The sequence below is a fragment of the Rhincodon typus genome, chromosome 7 (genome assembly GCF_021869965.1).
Source record: "Rhincodon typus isolate 14 chromosome 7, sRhiTyp1.1, whole genome shotgun sequence".
Classification (NCBI taxonomy): domain Eukaryota; kingdom Metazoa; phylum Chordata; class Chondrichthyes; order Orectolobiformes; family Rhincodontidae; genus Rhincodon; species Rhincodon typus.
The window spans coordinates 46,394,115-46,410,930 of NC_063338.1; the positions used below are offsets into that span (position 1 = coordinate 46,394,115).

At 42.5% G+C, this 16,816-nt stretch overlaps 1 protein-coding gene across 1 annotated transcript; it reads left to right on the forward strand.

Moving 5' to 3' along the window:
• Window positions 1-655: 655 nt before the first annotated feature.
• On the forward strand, window positions 656-14,671 carry klhl23 (kelch-like family member 23). Its single transcript, XM_020512849.1, has 3 exons — window positions 656-1,886; window positions 3,088-3,240; window positions 14,361-14,671. The coding sequence occupies exons 1-3, from the start codon at window positions 656-658 to the stop codon at window positions 14,669-14,671; spliced, it is 1,695 nt and encodes a 564-aa protein (XP_020368438.1).
• The last annotated feature ends 2,145 nt before the right edge of the window (window positions 14,672-16,816 follow it).

Here is a 16,816-nt window from a genome sequence, read left to right on the forward strand (position 1 = left end):
GGGTGAAACCACTTGTTCTTTAGAAAAAGTGATTGAAGAAACAGCCCAAGGTTGTATTTCCTGAACAAGCTGATTTTGCAAGTTTTCAGAGATAACCATGCATGTTTAATGACATGATCACATAAAAATCACAGCAACCGACTTTTGAAGATCCTACGCATTATTCTTTGGCCTTTCAGAATAACCCATTGACCAAAGTGTTTTGTTTCCCAGAAGGCCAATCTCTACGAGCAATTTTTATTTTTTATTTTTTCCTATGTATGTGTTTTCAGTTTTGTTTTGAGGATATTTAGAGGGATAATCATTTATACTTCTATATTTATGACTGTATACGTTAATCAATTATTGCATCTTTATTGGGTAAGTTTTGTTTTAATAACAAACCCCTATTGTGCTTATTAAGAAACCTAGTTGAAAGACCTTTTGTTAAAACCTAATATGGATAATGTATTTATTTGGCCATCTTGGTAACTGGGAAAAGTATTTTCATTTTATGTTGTCATCCTTGGTGTAGTGGGATAACAGCAACAGTGAACTCCTCCACAGTCCTGACAACATCACCTGGCAAATTAAATATCAACTGATTAAGTACATTCACTGAAGACTATTAAACTATATGAGAATGACAATAGTAAATTTAATTTGTTTTACAGATATGGCTGTGAAAGAATGTGAACCTTATACTTATGAATTTAAGAATACAAATCATTCTGCTGAATTCCTTGACGCTTTTAAAGCATTCTATTGGAATGAATTATTCACTGACATTACTTTGGAAAGTTTGTCAGGACAGCTATTTCACTGTCACAAAGTTGCTCTCGCGGCTTGCAGCACTTATTTCAAAATAATGTTCACAGCAGATATGCGAGAAAAAGCCACTAGGATTATTAAACTTCCTAATATTGATGACAGCATTTTGGATGCACTAGTAAACTACGTATACACCTCAGAGGTGATAATAACCAAACAAAATGTCCAAAGCCTGTTGGAGACTGCTGACCAGCTACAATTTGTGTCTATTAAAAAGGCATGTGAAAACTTTCTCGTCAGACATCTAGATATTGACAATTGTCTAGGAATGCATTCTTTTAGTGAATTCCATATTTGTAAAGATTTAGAGAGAGAGTCTTGTAGAATGATTCTCTCTAGATTTGAAGATGTTTCAAGACAAGATGAATTTTTAGATATCAGCAAGGATAAACTACTCTTCATTCTGTCCAGGGAGAACCTTTATGTGTGGAAAGAAGACATACTTTTGGAAGCGATTATTAAGTGGATTGCATATGACATAAAAAATAGAATTGAATATTTGAAGGAGTTATTAAAATACATTAATACTGATTTGGATGAAGTTTACCTCAGAGCAGCACTCGAGTTGCAAGGGCAATCCCTTCTTTCAAGTGATATTAAGATGCATTCTTTAAAATGTCATGTTCTTATGCCAAATGAAAATGATAATGTGAATTCACAGACCTGCAAGAAGTCAACATGTGCTATGTATATAGTTGGTGGTTATTATTGGCATCCACTTTCAGAGATCCATATTTGGAATCCATTGACCAATTTATGGACACATGGTTCACTAATGCCTGATCACAGAAGAGAAAGTTACAGTGTTGCTGTTTTGGGACCAAACATTTATGTAACAGGTGGCTACAGTTCAGATAGCCTGGAGGCCCTGGACACAATGTGGATTTATAATTCAGAAATGGATAACTGGACAGAAGGGAACCCAATGCTGAATGCTCGTTACTATCATTGTTCAGTGGTGATGCATGGATGCATCTACGCAATGGGTGGCTACAGAGGTGGAGCTCCAGCATGTGATGCTGAGTTTTATGATCCTTTGAAAAGGAAATGGATTCCAATTGTAAATATGTTGAAAGGTATGTGACAAATTTCAGTGCCAGTAATCGAGTAGAGATGTAAGCTCTAAATTGTTTCTGATTAAAATTAATCAAGATTCTGACACCACAGCCCAAATCTTAACCAAATCCACCCAATGATAATGCAGCTCTCCTGGATGGGATGTTTCTTTTATAAACTAAGCTGATTTCATGCTCTTTTGAAGTCAATACAGCTCCATCTATCTTTAAGAATTTAGATAAGTGACTGTATAAATGATAACAGGTATACTTTTTTTTTCAAATAGAGGAAGAATCCTATACACACAGTAGTAAATTCCCTGAAATTGATGTTGAGTCAATATTCTGACATCATCCACCCTTTTTTTGGTTCCAAGAGAGCAGTTTCTGAGTCCAGAGGGAAGGTTCTTGAGTCTGGCAGACAATCAATTAAGTTGACTAAAAGGACAATAAGAGCCTTTTGAGCCATGAATTCTTTCTTACCCATAAGTACACAGGTTCCATACTTTGTCTGCACCATGTCAGGGTCACCCAGACCTGTGCGCAGCTGATAAAGCTTCTTCAGTAAAACAGATAAGTAGGAAGGTCTCCAATCAGTTACACTGAATTCCAGCCATGGCCAGGTAAGAAACTGCTGTTCAAAGCACTTTTCCTATCATTGCTTGACAGATGACAGACAACTTTTTGGAAGGTATGTCGTCTGCCTAGCACTTCAGAACTACCAGCCTTCAATACAACACAGCAGCAGTTAATGCAGCTCCATGTTCCACATCTGTTGAGAGACAAGCGATCAAACCACTGCAAACTTTTCCAGCAGTAGGAGGTGCAACATCAGCTTCCTTCTCATCTGCTATGTGCCCTTTCACAGGGCAAATGACATGAACACCAAAATTTAACTAGAAGGTGACCAAGTCTAAAGGCGAAGGTTCTGCTCTCTCAGCATGTATGAATTTTGGGAAAGAGCCTCAACAAAGGCTCCCCTTTGGAAATTGGGTTCTCAAACCAAATATGGTGCTACCTTTCTGGTAGGGAATATCCATAAGATTCTGCCCAATATTTATATTATTGTTTCAACATTTTGATATATAGATGTATTTCAATTTAGAAGCAATTATCTTTGTGAATCATCACTTAAATGTAGCTTATATTAATTTGAAAACAATGCTAGAGTTACTATTCCCTCAGGTTTTTGTTCTGTCACTACAATAATTCTCATGGACAGGAGTTGGAAATGCAACAGCTTGTGTCCTCCGAGATGTTGTCTATGTAACAGGAGGTCACCATGGCTACCGAGGAAGCTCCACTTATGATAAAATTCAAAGCTACAGATCGGATCTTAATGAATGGACTGTCGTAACGACTACCCCACACCCAGGTACATTACAAGACTTTTAATAAATTCTGACTGATAAACCTGTCCTTTTGGTTTTCACTTTCAGATCAGTTGCACCATAATGACCTGGATTTTCTGGCCACAAGTAAATGGCTGGGAGGCCCATTGATTAATCTTGGATTTGTCCACAGACTTTCTATGTGTTTTTATACTGGAACTGGTGGAAATCTTTGTAAAGCCCAAGCAAAGGTGTATTTCTTTAGTCAATCAGATGACTTGCTTGAGACATGGAGAATCTAAATGAGAAGTGTTAATTCAGGCAGGGTCTGCAAATGGAGAGTCCTGTAAAATTCACTTGGTGGTCTTCCCACTGCCCACATTTCCATCCCTAGGGTCATTCTGCCTCATCCCAGATGAGGATTTCTGTGACCAATTATTAGCCACATAAGAATCACTTCTTGTTTGACTGCAATTTTGAGGCTGGCAGGAGAAGGGAATAGACAAGGAGACCAGCAGATTCATCAAAGCTTAGGTGAGAAGGGGTCCCTCCTTTTGTGAGCTCTTTCCTGACCAGAATCCCTCCATAAAGGTCTTCCTCAAGTGTTCCCTCCACCACGAGCCTTTCCAATCCAACTCTGTACCCATCCACCCCACCCTCAACACATCCTTCTGGTCCAGCTGCAAACCTTGCCCTGGATTTCTGGCACCTATAATAGAGGACTGCCCGTAATCCCTGCAGTATCCACCTCTCCCAGTGACAATACTGAGACTACAGCATCAAACTGGCAGACAGCTCTTTAGGATGGAAGTCACTAAGTGCTCCAATAAAGCAAACTTATCATAATGAAAAACGTAAAGGAAGAAAATGAAGCATAAACATGGTTGCATTAAAACAAGATTGCAATTAAGCAAAATCACTAATAATATGTACATAAAAATGTGTTACATTATAAAGGTATCTGTCAGGAAATGTTAATCAGTGATTAAAGATTAAAGGAATAAGTTATGGAAGTGAAGAGTCTTTAAATGTGGAACTATTTCACCTTTGTACAACTTCTTCATGGAATGGTGGAGCAGACTTGCTCATCAAGTCTGCTCCACCATTCAATCATGACTGATACGTTTCTCAATTCCATTCTCCTGCATTCTACCCATAACTCAGGGGCAGCAATGTTGCCTCACAGTGCCAGGGACCCAGGTTCGATTCCAGCCTTGTCTGTACAGAGTTTGCACATTCTCCCATGTCTGCGTGGGTTTCCTTTAGGTGCTCCGGTTTCCTCTCACAGTCTAGAAATGTGCAGGTCAGGTGGATTGACCATGCTAAATTGTCCATAGTTTCCAGGGATGTGCAGGCTAAGTGGATTAGCTGTGGTAAATGCAGGGGTACAGAGATAGGGCAGAGGGGTGGGTCTGGGTGGGATGTACTTCAGAGGGTTGGTGTGGACTCAATGGGCCAAATGGCCGACTTCCACACTGTAAGGATTGTATGATCCTAACCCTTGATCCTCTTATCAATCAAGAACCTATCTCTGTCTTAAATACACTCAATGACATGGCTTCCACAGCCCTCTGTAGCAATGAGTTCTACAGATTAACTACCTTCTGGCTGAAGAAATTACTTCTCATGTCAGTTCTAATGGATTGGCCCTTCACTCTGAGGCTGTGCATCTGTCCAGGCCTCTCAGTATTCTGTAAGTTTCAATCAGATATCCCTCATCCTTCTAAACTCCATCGAGTACAGACCCAGAATCCTCAACTGCTCCTCATGTAACAAGTCCTTCAGCCCTGAGATCATTCTAGTAAACCTCCTCCTCTTCAAGGCCTTCCATCTTTCCTTAGATAAGGGGCCCAAAACTGCTTACAGTATTCCAAATTCAGTCTGACCAGACCTTATACAGACTCAGGAGTACATTTCTGCTCTTGTATTCTAGCCCTCTTGAAATGAATGCTAACATTGCATTTACCCTTCTAACTGCCAACTGAACCTGAAAGTTAACTTAAGAGGATCCTGAACTAGGACTCCCAAGTCCTTTTGTGCTTCAGATCTCTGAAGCCTTTTGCAATTTTGAGAATAGTCTACACATCTATTCTTCCAATGAAAGTGCATAACCTCACACTTTTCCACATTGTATTCCCTTTGCCACTTCTTGTGGGACTCCAATAGTCATCCTCAAAAAGACCCCTTTATCCCCAGTCTCTGCCTTCTGCCAGTCAGTCAATCATTTATCCAGGCCAGGACCTTGTCTTTAACATCATGGGCTCTTATTTAGCAGCTTCATGTGTGGCACCATGTCAAAGGCCTTCTGGAAATCCAAATTAATCAGGTCCACTGGCTTTCCTTTGTCTAACTTGCTTGTTACCTCCTCAAAGAATTCTCACATATTTGTCAGGATTAACTACGACTTGACAAAGCCATGCTGACTCAGCCCTATTTTACCATGCACTTCCAAGTAGTCACCAATCTCTTCAGTAATAATGGATTCTTAAATCTTACCAATGATTGCGGTCAGGCTAACTGACCCATAGTTTCCTGTCTTCTGCCTCCTTCCTTTCTTAAACAGGGTTGTTACGTTAGCCATTTTCCTCCCTGAAAGAGTACCACCAATGCTTCTGTAATCTCCTCAGCTATCTCGTTCAGAACGCTGGGGTGTAATCAATCTGGTCCACGTGATTTATCCACCTTCTGTTTTTTCAGATCCTCCAGCACCTTCTCCTTAGTGATGGCCATTACACTCACCTCTTATCCCTGACTCTCTCGAATTTCTGGTTTGCTGCTGGTGTTTTCCACTGTGAATAATGATGCAAGCTACCTATTCAGTTCCTCTGCCATTTCTTTGTTCCCCATTACTATTTCTTCAGCCTCATTTTCCAGTGGTCCAATGTCCACTTTTGCCTCTCTCTTCCTTAAAAAAAATACTCTTGCAGTCTTCTTCTATATGACTAGCTAGCTTACCCTCATATTTCATCTTCTCCCTTTTTATTTTTTTTTTGTTGGCCTCTGCAGATTTTTAAAGGCTTCCCAATCCTTTGGCTTCCCACTAATCTTCACCACATTGTATGCTTTCTCTTTTACTTTTATGCTGTCCCTGACTCCTTGTCAGACTAACTTGTTTCATCCTCTCCTTAGTATGATTCTTCTTTCTTTCGGATGAATTTCTGATGTGCCTCCCAAATTACCCCCAGAAACTCCTGCCATTGCTGCTTCACTGTTTTCCCCGCTTAGGGTCCCTTTACAATCAACTCTGGCCAGCTCCTCCCTTGTGTCTTTATAGTTTCCTTTATTCAATTGTAGTACTGTTATACCTGATTCCACTACTCCCTCTCAAACTGCAGGGTGAATTCTGTCATATTATGTTCATTGCCCCGTATGGTTTCCTTCACCTTAGGCTCCCAAATCAAGTCTGCCTCATTGCACATCAAATCCAGAAATGCCTGTTCCCTAGTGGAGTCTACCACAAACAAAAATCTCGTAGAATGAATTCCCACTACTGACCCGATGCTCCCAGTATATATGCATATTGAAGTTCCCATGATTATTGTAATAGTGCCTTTCTAACATGTCTTTTCCAACTCCTGATTTATTTTCTTCCCACATCCTGAATACTGCTAGGAAATCTGAACACAACTCCCATCAGGGTCTTTTTACCTTTGTGGTTCCTCAACTCTACCCACACAGATTCTACATCTTCTGACTCTATATCACTTCTTAGTGTCGATTTAATTTCATTTCTTACAAACAAGGCAACCCCACCCCCTCTGCACATCTGTCTGTCTTTTCGATAGGGCGCGTATTGTTGAACATTTAGCCTTGATTCCCTTGCAGCCATGTCTCCATGATACCCACAGCATCATACTTGCTAAATTTCTATCTGCAGTACAAGCTCATTTATCTTGTTTCATATACGGCATGCATTTAAGTACAACTCCCTCAGTCCTGAGTTGACTGCTTCCCTTCTCATAGTTGTCCTCTCAGCTGCTGTGCCTGAAGTTAGATTCCAGACCCTTTTCATACTGTCTATCTTATTACTTGTTCTGGAAACTTAAATAACCTCGGCTGAGCACTGCTCTGCTCCCCTTTAATTTTTCCATAATTTTCCATGGAACTGAACCATCATGTTGCATAAAGCACCAGTGTCTATCAGACACTTAAGATTTAATTGACATTCTTCTTCTGCAATCATAATTTACCACCCCTAGACCTTATGATGTAAACCTGTTATATGTTGTAGATTGATTTATAAGAATCATTGGCTGACGACTCTCTGGCAGCCATCTTTATAGACTTGTCTTATTTCTTTTGAGCTAAACATTTGCTTGTGATTCACCTTCTTAAAGTTAAAGCACTGCTTTTAATATGCTTCATTTTATTTATGTGATATTTTCCATACTATTTATGAATTAACCTCTGGCCTTGATTTATCTAGGAGCTCTCTTGCAAATATTTTTTCCTTTTTTCCAAATCCATTATTTTATTTGGCTCAGAATGTCTGTCAGCATAATGTGAAAACCTCATCTGTTCTTTAATTAATACATTCTAGTTGACGCTCGACAATCTCAAAAGCACCTGCATATCAATAAATTTCTTAAGATTAAGTTTCTTTTCTCTCAGCAAACATGCTCTCATTACAGGACCTCAAAGACAATCCTATTTCTAATGAGATCATCTGTCTAAGTTCTCAGGCTCCAGCTAGAAATACCTGTAGTATTGATCAACAGTCTCCCTATCCCTTTGAGAGATAATGTTGAACACTGTTCATACGTAACATTAATATGATGTTCAAAGCTTGTAAGAAGTCCCCATCATGGCTTTTCACCTCCTCAGTTATATCTAAGCTGCAATACAGTAGTGCTCTTTCCTCAACACTGTTAGCAGGGTTGCAACTCTTATATGATCAGATTTTTAATCAATTCTGTTGTTATTTGATAGTTTTGCCACTGTGAGTGGAAAAGTTCCCATTCTGTCTCCTTTAATTTCCACAGCAACAAGAAATGGAAAATGCACAGGTATTTTGACTCACCCAGTAATTCAGAGTTGCGCACTGTTTTTCTTCCTTTTGTTCCTTGCTGTTCCTTTCAGTGTTGGTTCTGCTTCAGCTCACACATTTTCAGCAGCACCACTCTAACACATAAAAACATAGGAACTCGGAGAAGTACGGCATATGGCCCTTCGAGCCCACTCTGCCATTCAATAGGATCATGCCTAATCCTCTATCTCAGTGCCATATAGTTGCCTTACCCCCATCCCCTTTGATACTCTTAAAATTTAGAAATGTATCTATTTCTTGAATTTATTCAGTGATTCGGCCTTCACAAACTTCTGTGGTAGAGAATTCAACTGATTCACTACCCAGTCCTACAGAGTCTACTCCATATGCTGAGACTGGGTACCCTGGTTCTGGACTTCCCAAACAGGGAAAACATCAACTCTGCATGTAAGATAACAAGGTGTAGAGCTGGATGAACACAGCAGGCCAAGCAGCATCAGAGGAGCAGGAAGGCTGACGTTTCGGGCCTAGACCCTTCTTCAGAAAAAAACTCTGCATGTAGTCTGTTTAGCCCTGTTAGGGTTTTATTTGTTTAAGTCAGATCCCCTCTCATCCTTCTAAACTCTGGTGAAGACAGACCCAATCAAACCAACCTCTCCTCAAAGAACAATCCTGCCAGCCCTGGTATCAGCCTATTGAATGCCCTCTATGGCAAGTTTATCCTTTCTTAGGTAGGGAGACAAAAACCGCATGTAATACTCAGAGGTAACAAAGTGTGGAGCTGGAGGAACACAGCAGGCCAGGCAGTGTCAGAGGAACAGGAAAGCTGATCTTTCGGGTCGGGACCCTTCTTCAGAAAATTTCTCCAGCTCCACACTTCGTTATCTCTGACTCCAGCATCTGCAGTTCTTGCTATTGCATGCAATACTCAGCTGTGTTCTCACCAAGGCTCTGTAAAAATGCCGAGAGACATCACTACTTCTGAATTTCAAATCCTCTTGCAATGAAGGCCAATATACCATTTGCCTCCTTAATTGCTTGCTGCACTTGCGTGTCTATTTCATTGACTGGTGTAGTAGGATACCAGGATCCCTTTGGACATCCGTACTTCCCAATATATCACCATTTAATACTCTTCCATTCTGGTTTTCACACTTAAATGTATAATTTGATATTTAGCCGTGTTATTCTGTATCTGCCATGAGTTTACCGACTCACTCACTCATCATGTCTAAATCACCTTGAACCCTCCACATAACTCACAATCCTCCCCAGTTTTGTGCAATCAGAAACTTGGAAATGTTGCATTTGTTCCCTTATCCAATCTTTTATATAAATCATGTATAGCTAGGGCCCAAGTTCTACTCCTTGTGATACCCCACAAGTCACTGCCTACCATTTGGAAAAAGGCTAATTTATTCTCACTCTGTTTCTTATCTGTCAACCAATTGTCAATCCATGCTAATACATTATCCCCAATCCCATGTGCTTTGACTTTGCCCACTAACCTCTTAAGAAGGACCTTATCAAAAGCCTTCTGAAAATTCAAATACACATCCAACAGGTTCCCCCTTACTGATTTTACTAGTTACATCCTCAGCTCCACTAGATTTTTTTAAGCACGATTTACCTTTTGTAAACCTTTTGGCTTCGTCCAACTCCTTCCATACTTTTCGAGTGTTCTGCTATCATGTCTTTTATATTACACTCCTGTATTTTCCCCACTACTGACGTTAAGTTAACTGGTCTGTAATTCTCTATTTTTCTCTCCCTCTCATAGCGGGGTTACTTTTGCCATTTACTAATTTTGGAACTGCTCCAGAGTCCATAGAATTTTGAAGGACACTATATTACTGCAACAAATTACCTTACAGCAGATGTAGATAACACATGACAACAGTAAGCCAGCGAATACACTAAGTACCATTTCATTTCTACAAAAATAGTTCTCCTGAGATCTGCACCCTTGGTCCTTGTGTTGTTGCAAATGAAATAGCAAGCAAGAAGAACCAGGTAGCCCTTAAACACTATTAATGAGCAACAATGGACTAAAGTAAATCCATACTCAGACTATTACCCAGCAGTGCAGGAAGACAGAACTCATTACACAACATTGTAACACCAGTTTCAATGTCTCTTGAATACCCTTAAAATGTAATTTATCTGAAACTACATCAGTCTTTTGTTAAGTTTATGTCTGAGAACATAAGAAATGTTACAAAAAGCAAATTGGATAATGGTTGAACTAAATATATAATGGGTGGAATCTTCTCTCTAAAACCTTTTAAGTATTGGGACCATTTCTGGTGCCCAAATTTGCAAACATCAGAGGTTTTTCACACTGAAGTGCATAACTTCACATTTAACCAAGTTGTTCTGTATCTGCGACAACAAGGTGCAGGGCCGGATGAACACAGCAGGCCAAGCAGCATCATAGGAGCAGAGAGGCTGACGTTTCGGGCCTAGACCCTTCATCAGAAAAGGGGGAGGGGAAGGGGGTTTTGAAATAAATAGGGAGAGAGTGGGAGGCGGATAGAAGAGGGATAGAGGAGAGGATAGGTGGAGAGGAAACAAACAGGTCGAAGAGGCAGGGATGGAGCCAGTAAAGGTGAGTGTAGGTAGGGAGTTAGGAAGGGGATAGGTGAGTCCAGGGAGGACGGACAGGTCAAGGGGGCGGGATGAGGTTGGTCGGTAGGAGATGGAGGTGCGGCTTGAGGTGGGAGGAGGGGATAGGTGGGAGGAAGAACAGGTTAGGGAGGCAGGGACGAGCTGGACTGGTTTTGGGATGCGGTAGGGGGAGGGGGGATTTTGAAACTTGTGAAATCCCACGCTTGGACATAGAGCAGTTTTTCCGCCGCCTCCGCCACCACGCTTACTTCTTCAACCGTGAACCTAACCCTCCCTCTACTGACCCCTTCTCCCGCTTCCAACACACCCCTTCCTCCTGGACACCACCCCAAGGCCTCCTACCCTCCCTCGACCTCTTCATCTCCAACTGCCGTCGAGACATCAATCACCTCAACCTCTCCACCCCTCTCACCCACTCCAACCTCTCCCCTGCAGAACGTGCAGCCCTCCGCTCCCTCCGCTCCAATCCCAACTTCACCATAAAACCCGCGGACAAGGGAGGCGCAGTTGTAGTATGGCGCACTGACCTCTACATCGCCGAGGCTGGACGCCAACTCTCCGACACCTCCTCCTACCGCCCCCTTGATCATGACCCCACCCCTGAGCACCAAACCATCATCTCGCAAACCATCCACAACCTCATCACCTCAGGTGACCTCCCACCCACGGCCTCCAACCTCATCGTTCCCCAACCTCGCACTGCCCGCTTCTATCTCCTTCCCAAAATCCACAAACCTGAATGTCCTGGTCGACCCATTGTCTCCGCCTGCTCCTGCCCCACCGAACTGATCTCCAACTATCTAGACTCCATTTTCTCCCCCTTGGTCCAGGAACTCCCTACCTATGTCCGTGACACCACCCACGCCCTCCACCTCCTCCAGAACTTCCAATTCCCCGGTCCCCAACACCTCATCTTTACCATGGACGTCCAGTCCCTCTACACCTGCATTCCCCATGCAGATGGCCTTAAGGCCCTCCGCTTCTTCTTGTCCCGCAGGCCCGACCAGTCCCCCTCCACTGACACCCTCATCCGCTTAGCCGAACTCGTCCTCACACTCAACAACTTCTCTTTCAATTCCTCCCACTTCCTACAGACAAAGGGGGTAGCCATGGGTACCCGCATGGGCCCAAGCTACGCCTGCCTCTTTGTAGGTTACGTGGAACAATCCCTCTTCCGTACCTACACCGGCCCTAAACCCCACCTCTTCCTCCGTTACATTGATGACTGTATCGGTGCCGCCTCGTGCTCCCACGAGGAGCTCGAACAGTTCATACACTTCACTAACACCTTCCACCCCAACCTTAAATTTACCTGGACCATCTCTAACACCTCTCTCCCCTTCCTGGACCTCTCTGTCTCCATATCGGGCAACCACCGAGAAACCGATATTCATTTCAAGCCCACCGACTCCCACAGCTACCTAGAATACTCCTCCTCCCACCCACCTTCCTGCAAAAATGCTATCCCCTATTCCCAATTCCTTCGCCTCCGCCGCATCTGCTCCCAGGATGAGGCATTCCACTCCCGTACATCTCAGTTGTCCTCGTTTTTCAAGGACCGTAACTTCCCCTCCTCGGTGGTTGAGAACGCCCTCAACCGTGTCTCCCACATCTCCCGCAACTCATCCCTCACACCCCGTCCACGCAATAAGAACCAAAAAAGAATCCCCCTCATCCTCACGTACCACCCCACCAACCTCCGGATCCAACGCATCATCCTCCGACACTTCCGCCATCTGCAATCCGACCCCACCACCAAAGACATCTTTCCATCCCCACCCTTATCTGCTTTCCGGAGGGACAACTCTCTCCGTGACTCCCTTGTCCGCTCCACACTCCCCTCCAGCTCCACCACACCCGGCACTTTTCCCTGCAACCGCAGGAAATTCTACACCTGCCCCCATACCTCCTCCCTCACCCCCATCCCAGGCCCCAAGAAGACTTTCCACATCAAGCAGATGTTCACCTGCACATCTGCCAATGTGGTATACTGCATCCGCTGTACCCGGTGTGGCTTCCTCTACATCGGGGAAACCAAGCGGAGACTCGGGGACCACTTTGCAGAACACCTACTCGCGGTTTGCAATAAACAACTGCACCTCCCAGTCGCGAACCATTTCAACTCCCCCCCCCATTCCTCAGACGACATGTCCATCCTGGGCCTCCTGCAGTGCCACAACGATGCCACCCGAAGGCTGCAGGAACAGCAACTCATATTCCGCTTGGGAACCCTGCAGCCCAATGGTATCAATGTGGATTTCACAAGTTTCAAAATCCCCCCTCCCCCTACCGCATCCCAAAACCAGTCCAGCTCGTCCCTGCCTCCCTAACCTGTTCTTCCTCCCACCTATCCCCTCCTCCCACCTCAAGCCGCACCTCCATCTCCTACCGACCAACCTCATCCCGCCCCCTTGACCTGTCCGTCCTCCCTGGACTGACCTATCCCCTTCCTAACTCCCTACCTACACTCACCTTTACTGGCTCCATCCCCACCTCTTCGACCTGTTTGTTTCCTCTCCACCTATCCTCTCCTCTATCCCTCTTCTATCCGCCTCCCACTCTCTCCCTATTTATTTCAAAACCCCCTTCCCCTCCCCCTTTTCTGATGAAGGGTCTAAGCCCGAAACGTCAGCCTCTCTGCTCCTATGATGCTGCTTGGCCTGCTGTGTTCATCCAGCCCTGCACCTTGTTGTCTCGGATTCTCCAGCATCTGCAGTTCCTACTATCTCTGTTCTGTATCTGCCATGTCTTTGGTAAATGAGGGCTACCTTTTGATTGACCCAATGATGAGGCTGCCCTTTACATTTGCTGTCCAATAAAGGAATAGCAGGTGGGTTATGGACAACGGAAGACAGGATATTGTGGTGTACTCCTTTCGAGGTTAGAAATTCTCATTGTGAGACCAGTGAGAGCTTTAAGTTGCATACTCATGTGAACAGCAAGAAGGCACAGTGGCTACTGTGAGCTGAAGCAGATTCAAGATTTACTGCACAAGGCCATTAGAGACATGCTTCCCATAATTTCTTCATTCAATGACTAGGGTGTAAAATGATGGCAGCAGTCTTGCCATTTGCTGCTGATATGCTTATCAACAGCTTCAAAGGTTACAAGACACTGATCAACTGTGAAGCTGCTTTCTGTCATCCATAAACAGCTTGCAAAATACTAGTTGTGTTCAAACAACTGAGGCTAATTGCTGTTGTGTGGAGATCAATCATCACTGGGTGGACAGCTGCTGGAGCAGGGACCAACCACCCTTTTCTGAGAAGATGTCCTGGAAGCAGGAACATCTTGGAGTTGTCCTGATGAGTGGTGTTCCAGATTTCCATGTCTCCTCCCATTACCTCTCCAAAACAGTCTTCACTGGGCTGCTAGGATAATGTCCAATGTGAGCCTGTTTCAATCTGTTTTTATCAGCATATTTGAAAACTAAAGGTCATGGCATTCAAAAGTTTGAGAGTCAGGAAAAAGATATTTGAAGTGGTTACTGAGAAAAAAACACAGCTTTTGTTGGGTGAATCTTATAACTATGTTGGTTTATTTTTCTAGAGTATGGACTATGCTCCGTGGCTTTGAATGACAAGATCTACCTTGTTGGTGGCCAAACAACTATCACTGATTGTTACGACACAGAAAAAAATGAGTGGAAACAGATAGCCCAAATGAATGAAAGACGGATGGAATGTGCTGCAGTAGTGATGAATGGATGTATTTATGTTACAGGTGGATATTCTTATTCCAAAGGAATTTACCTTGAGAGTGTTGAGAAATATGACCCTGAACAAGATTCTTGGGAAATGATAGGGAATCTGCCTAGTGCCATGCGGTCACATGGTTGTGTAACCGTATATAATGTCTAAGCACAAATATATTTTGCTTTCAATCGGAAAATCAGCCATGATCCAACTGATTGGTGGGACAATTTTAATGGGCTGTACAGCCTATTCTTGTTCCTAAATAACATAAAAATGTGAATAAATTAGAGAGTCAAGAGACAGATATGACTCGTTTTACACTAGGAAATAGCCATGACATTCTCATTCTGTGAGCAGAAAAGGAAGTCAAGGAATATGGGGATATTGAGGGAATTTTGGGAGTGGTGAAGTAGGCTTGATGAACCAGGGGGCCTGCTCCTATTACTATTTTCATGTTACTAATAAGTGTCATGACATGCAAAAGCCTGATGCTCACTATAAATAAGATAGAAAAGTTATCCAGTGGAAGGGTACAAAATACAACCCAAAGGCTAATGTGAGAAGAAACATTTTCACACAGCAAGTTGTTAGGATATGAAATGCACTGCCTGTAAATGTGGTGGAGGTTCAATTGAGGCATTCAAGAGGACATTGGGTAGTTATTTGGATAGAAATGACATGCAGGGAAAGGGCAGGAGATTGGCACTAGATGATAGACCCAGTGCAGGCAAAATGGGCTAATTGGCCTTCCTCTGTATAGTAATAATTCTGTTAACTCTGTGATTCTGCAATACAAGGGTGATTTTTGTGTTCTGTATTAGGAACGGTGCTGTGTGCCTGCAGTCTCTTACAATAAACTTCCTCTAAGCACTGCTTCCTGTCATGTTTTGAAGGAGATGGTGGGTTTTTCGGTAATGTCACAGGACTAGTAGTCCAGAGGCCCAATAAAATGGGGACATTACTAAGTTACCAATGTACTGTCTTCAGTATAAGTTTAAATTGCAGTGTTTCCTACTGGGTATCATTTTATATCACATCATTCAATATTTTATTAATTGCTGTAATCATTCAGTGGCATAACATGTTAGTGAAACACCATATTGCTATACAGCATGATCATTTACAACCCAAATCATGCTAACAGTTACACCAGAAACCAGTTTAAGATCATCAGCCATGCCTGCACTGTGATGCATTTGTGTGTGCTAGAAGCTATTGAAATATTCAAGACCCTATTTTGTACAGGCAAAAGGAATCTCTATATGCATTGCACCTTCAAAACAGGGGTTTATGGAGACAGCCAAACTCAGCTGCATCCCCATCGCAACTCTGGCCAACTAGAATCCATCTGCCTGGTCTAGGAATTAAAATTGGCAGTTAACTGTTCTTGTTGTTTCTCCAAACCATTATGGCCCAACCAATGAGCATCACCTTCTAATTTCGTATGAAATGGCGTATTTCTTTTTATCTGTTTCCTTCATTCTAATTTTGATGAGTGCAAGATGAAAAGCTTCAACTTTTAGTTTTCTTTTAGCGACATTTAAATTTAAATGTAACAGTTTTATACTGAAAGAACTCGTTCTTGTTGACTGTTCTGTGATGTTTTGGGAGGACTTTTGGACATTTTTGCAGAACATATTGGAAAGAGTTACTTTTAATGTCAGTCTGTTAAAACAATGTGTTCACATAAGTTAAAAAATGCTTTGATCAGACAGATAGCTAAGATGCTATTGAATTGGTTTTGATGCTGGTTGAGTGTGAATAATGAGTTTTGTTGTACTCTCTTGATTTTTACAGAGAATGAGAAAGCAAAGACATAATGAGGCAGAAGCAGAGAGGGTTTAGAAATAGGAAAGCTATGAAGGTTGCCAAAGAGAAACCCATGAGAGAATTTGCAGAGACCAATACCTTTGATTAAAAGTAATGTGTTTGAACCAACCCACTGTTGTAAGCAAACGTAATATATTTCTTAACATAATAGAAAATGATTAAAAAAAGTCATGATTAGGTTCAGTAAAATCCATTCATTAAGAGCTGCAGTTCTTCTTCATGATGTCCAGGTTACTGACTCAGTTGTGATATGTTTTTGGTCTCTCATCAATAGTCAAAATCTAGATGGGTTGGCATCAACAAGAATAAAATGTATAACATAAAGCACAATATTTTGAGAAGCTCTTAATGTGTTCTTTCAGGAACACTACAATTGTTGAAAACTTGCTTCTTCATTAGAAAGGGATGTAGTGCAGAAACTTGTATGCCTATTTGACATAGCCTAACAGAAAATGTCCTATGACTGCTTCAATTGCTTTC

Excerpts from the sequence above, each read along its gene's own strand:
- klhl23 (XM_020512849.1), top strand. The coding sequence starts at position 656 with ATGGCTGTGAAAGAATGTGAACCTTATACTTATGAATTTAAGAATACA. Across the intron at positions 1,887-3,087 it reads AATTGTAAATATGTTGAAAG|GAGTTGGAAATGCAACAGCT; the intron begins GTATGTGACAAA and ends TCTCATGGACAG. Across the intron at positions 3,241-14,360 it reads AACGACTACCCCACACCCAG|AGTATGGACTATGCTCCGTG; the intron begins GTACATTACAAG and ends TTATTTTTCTAG.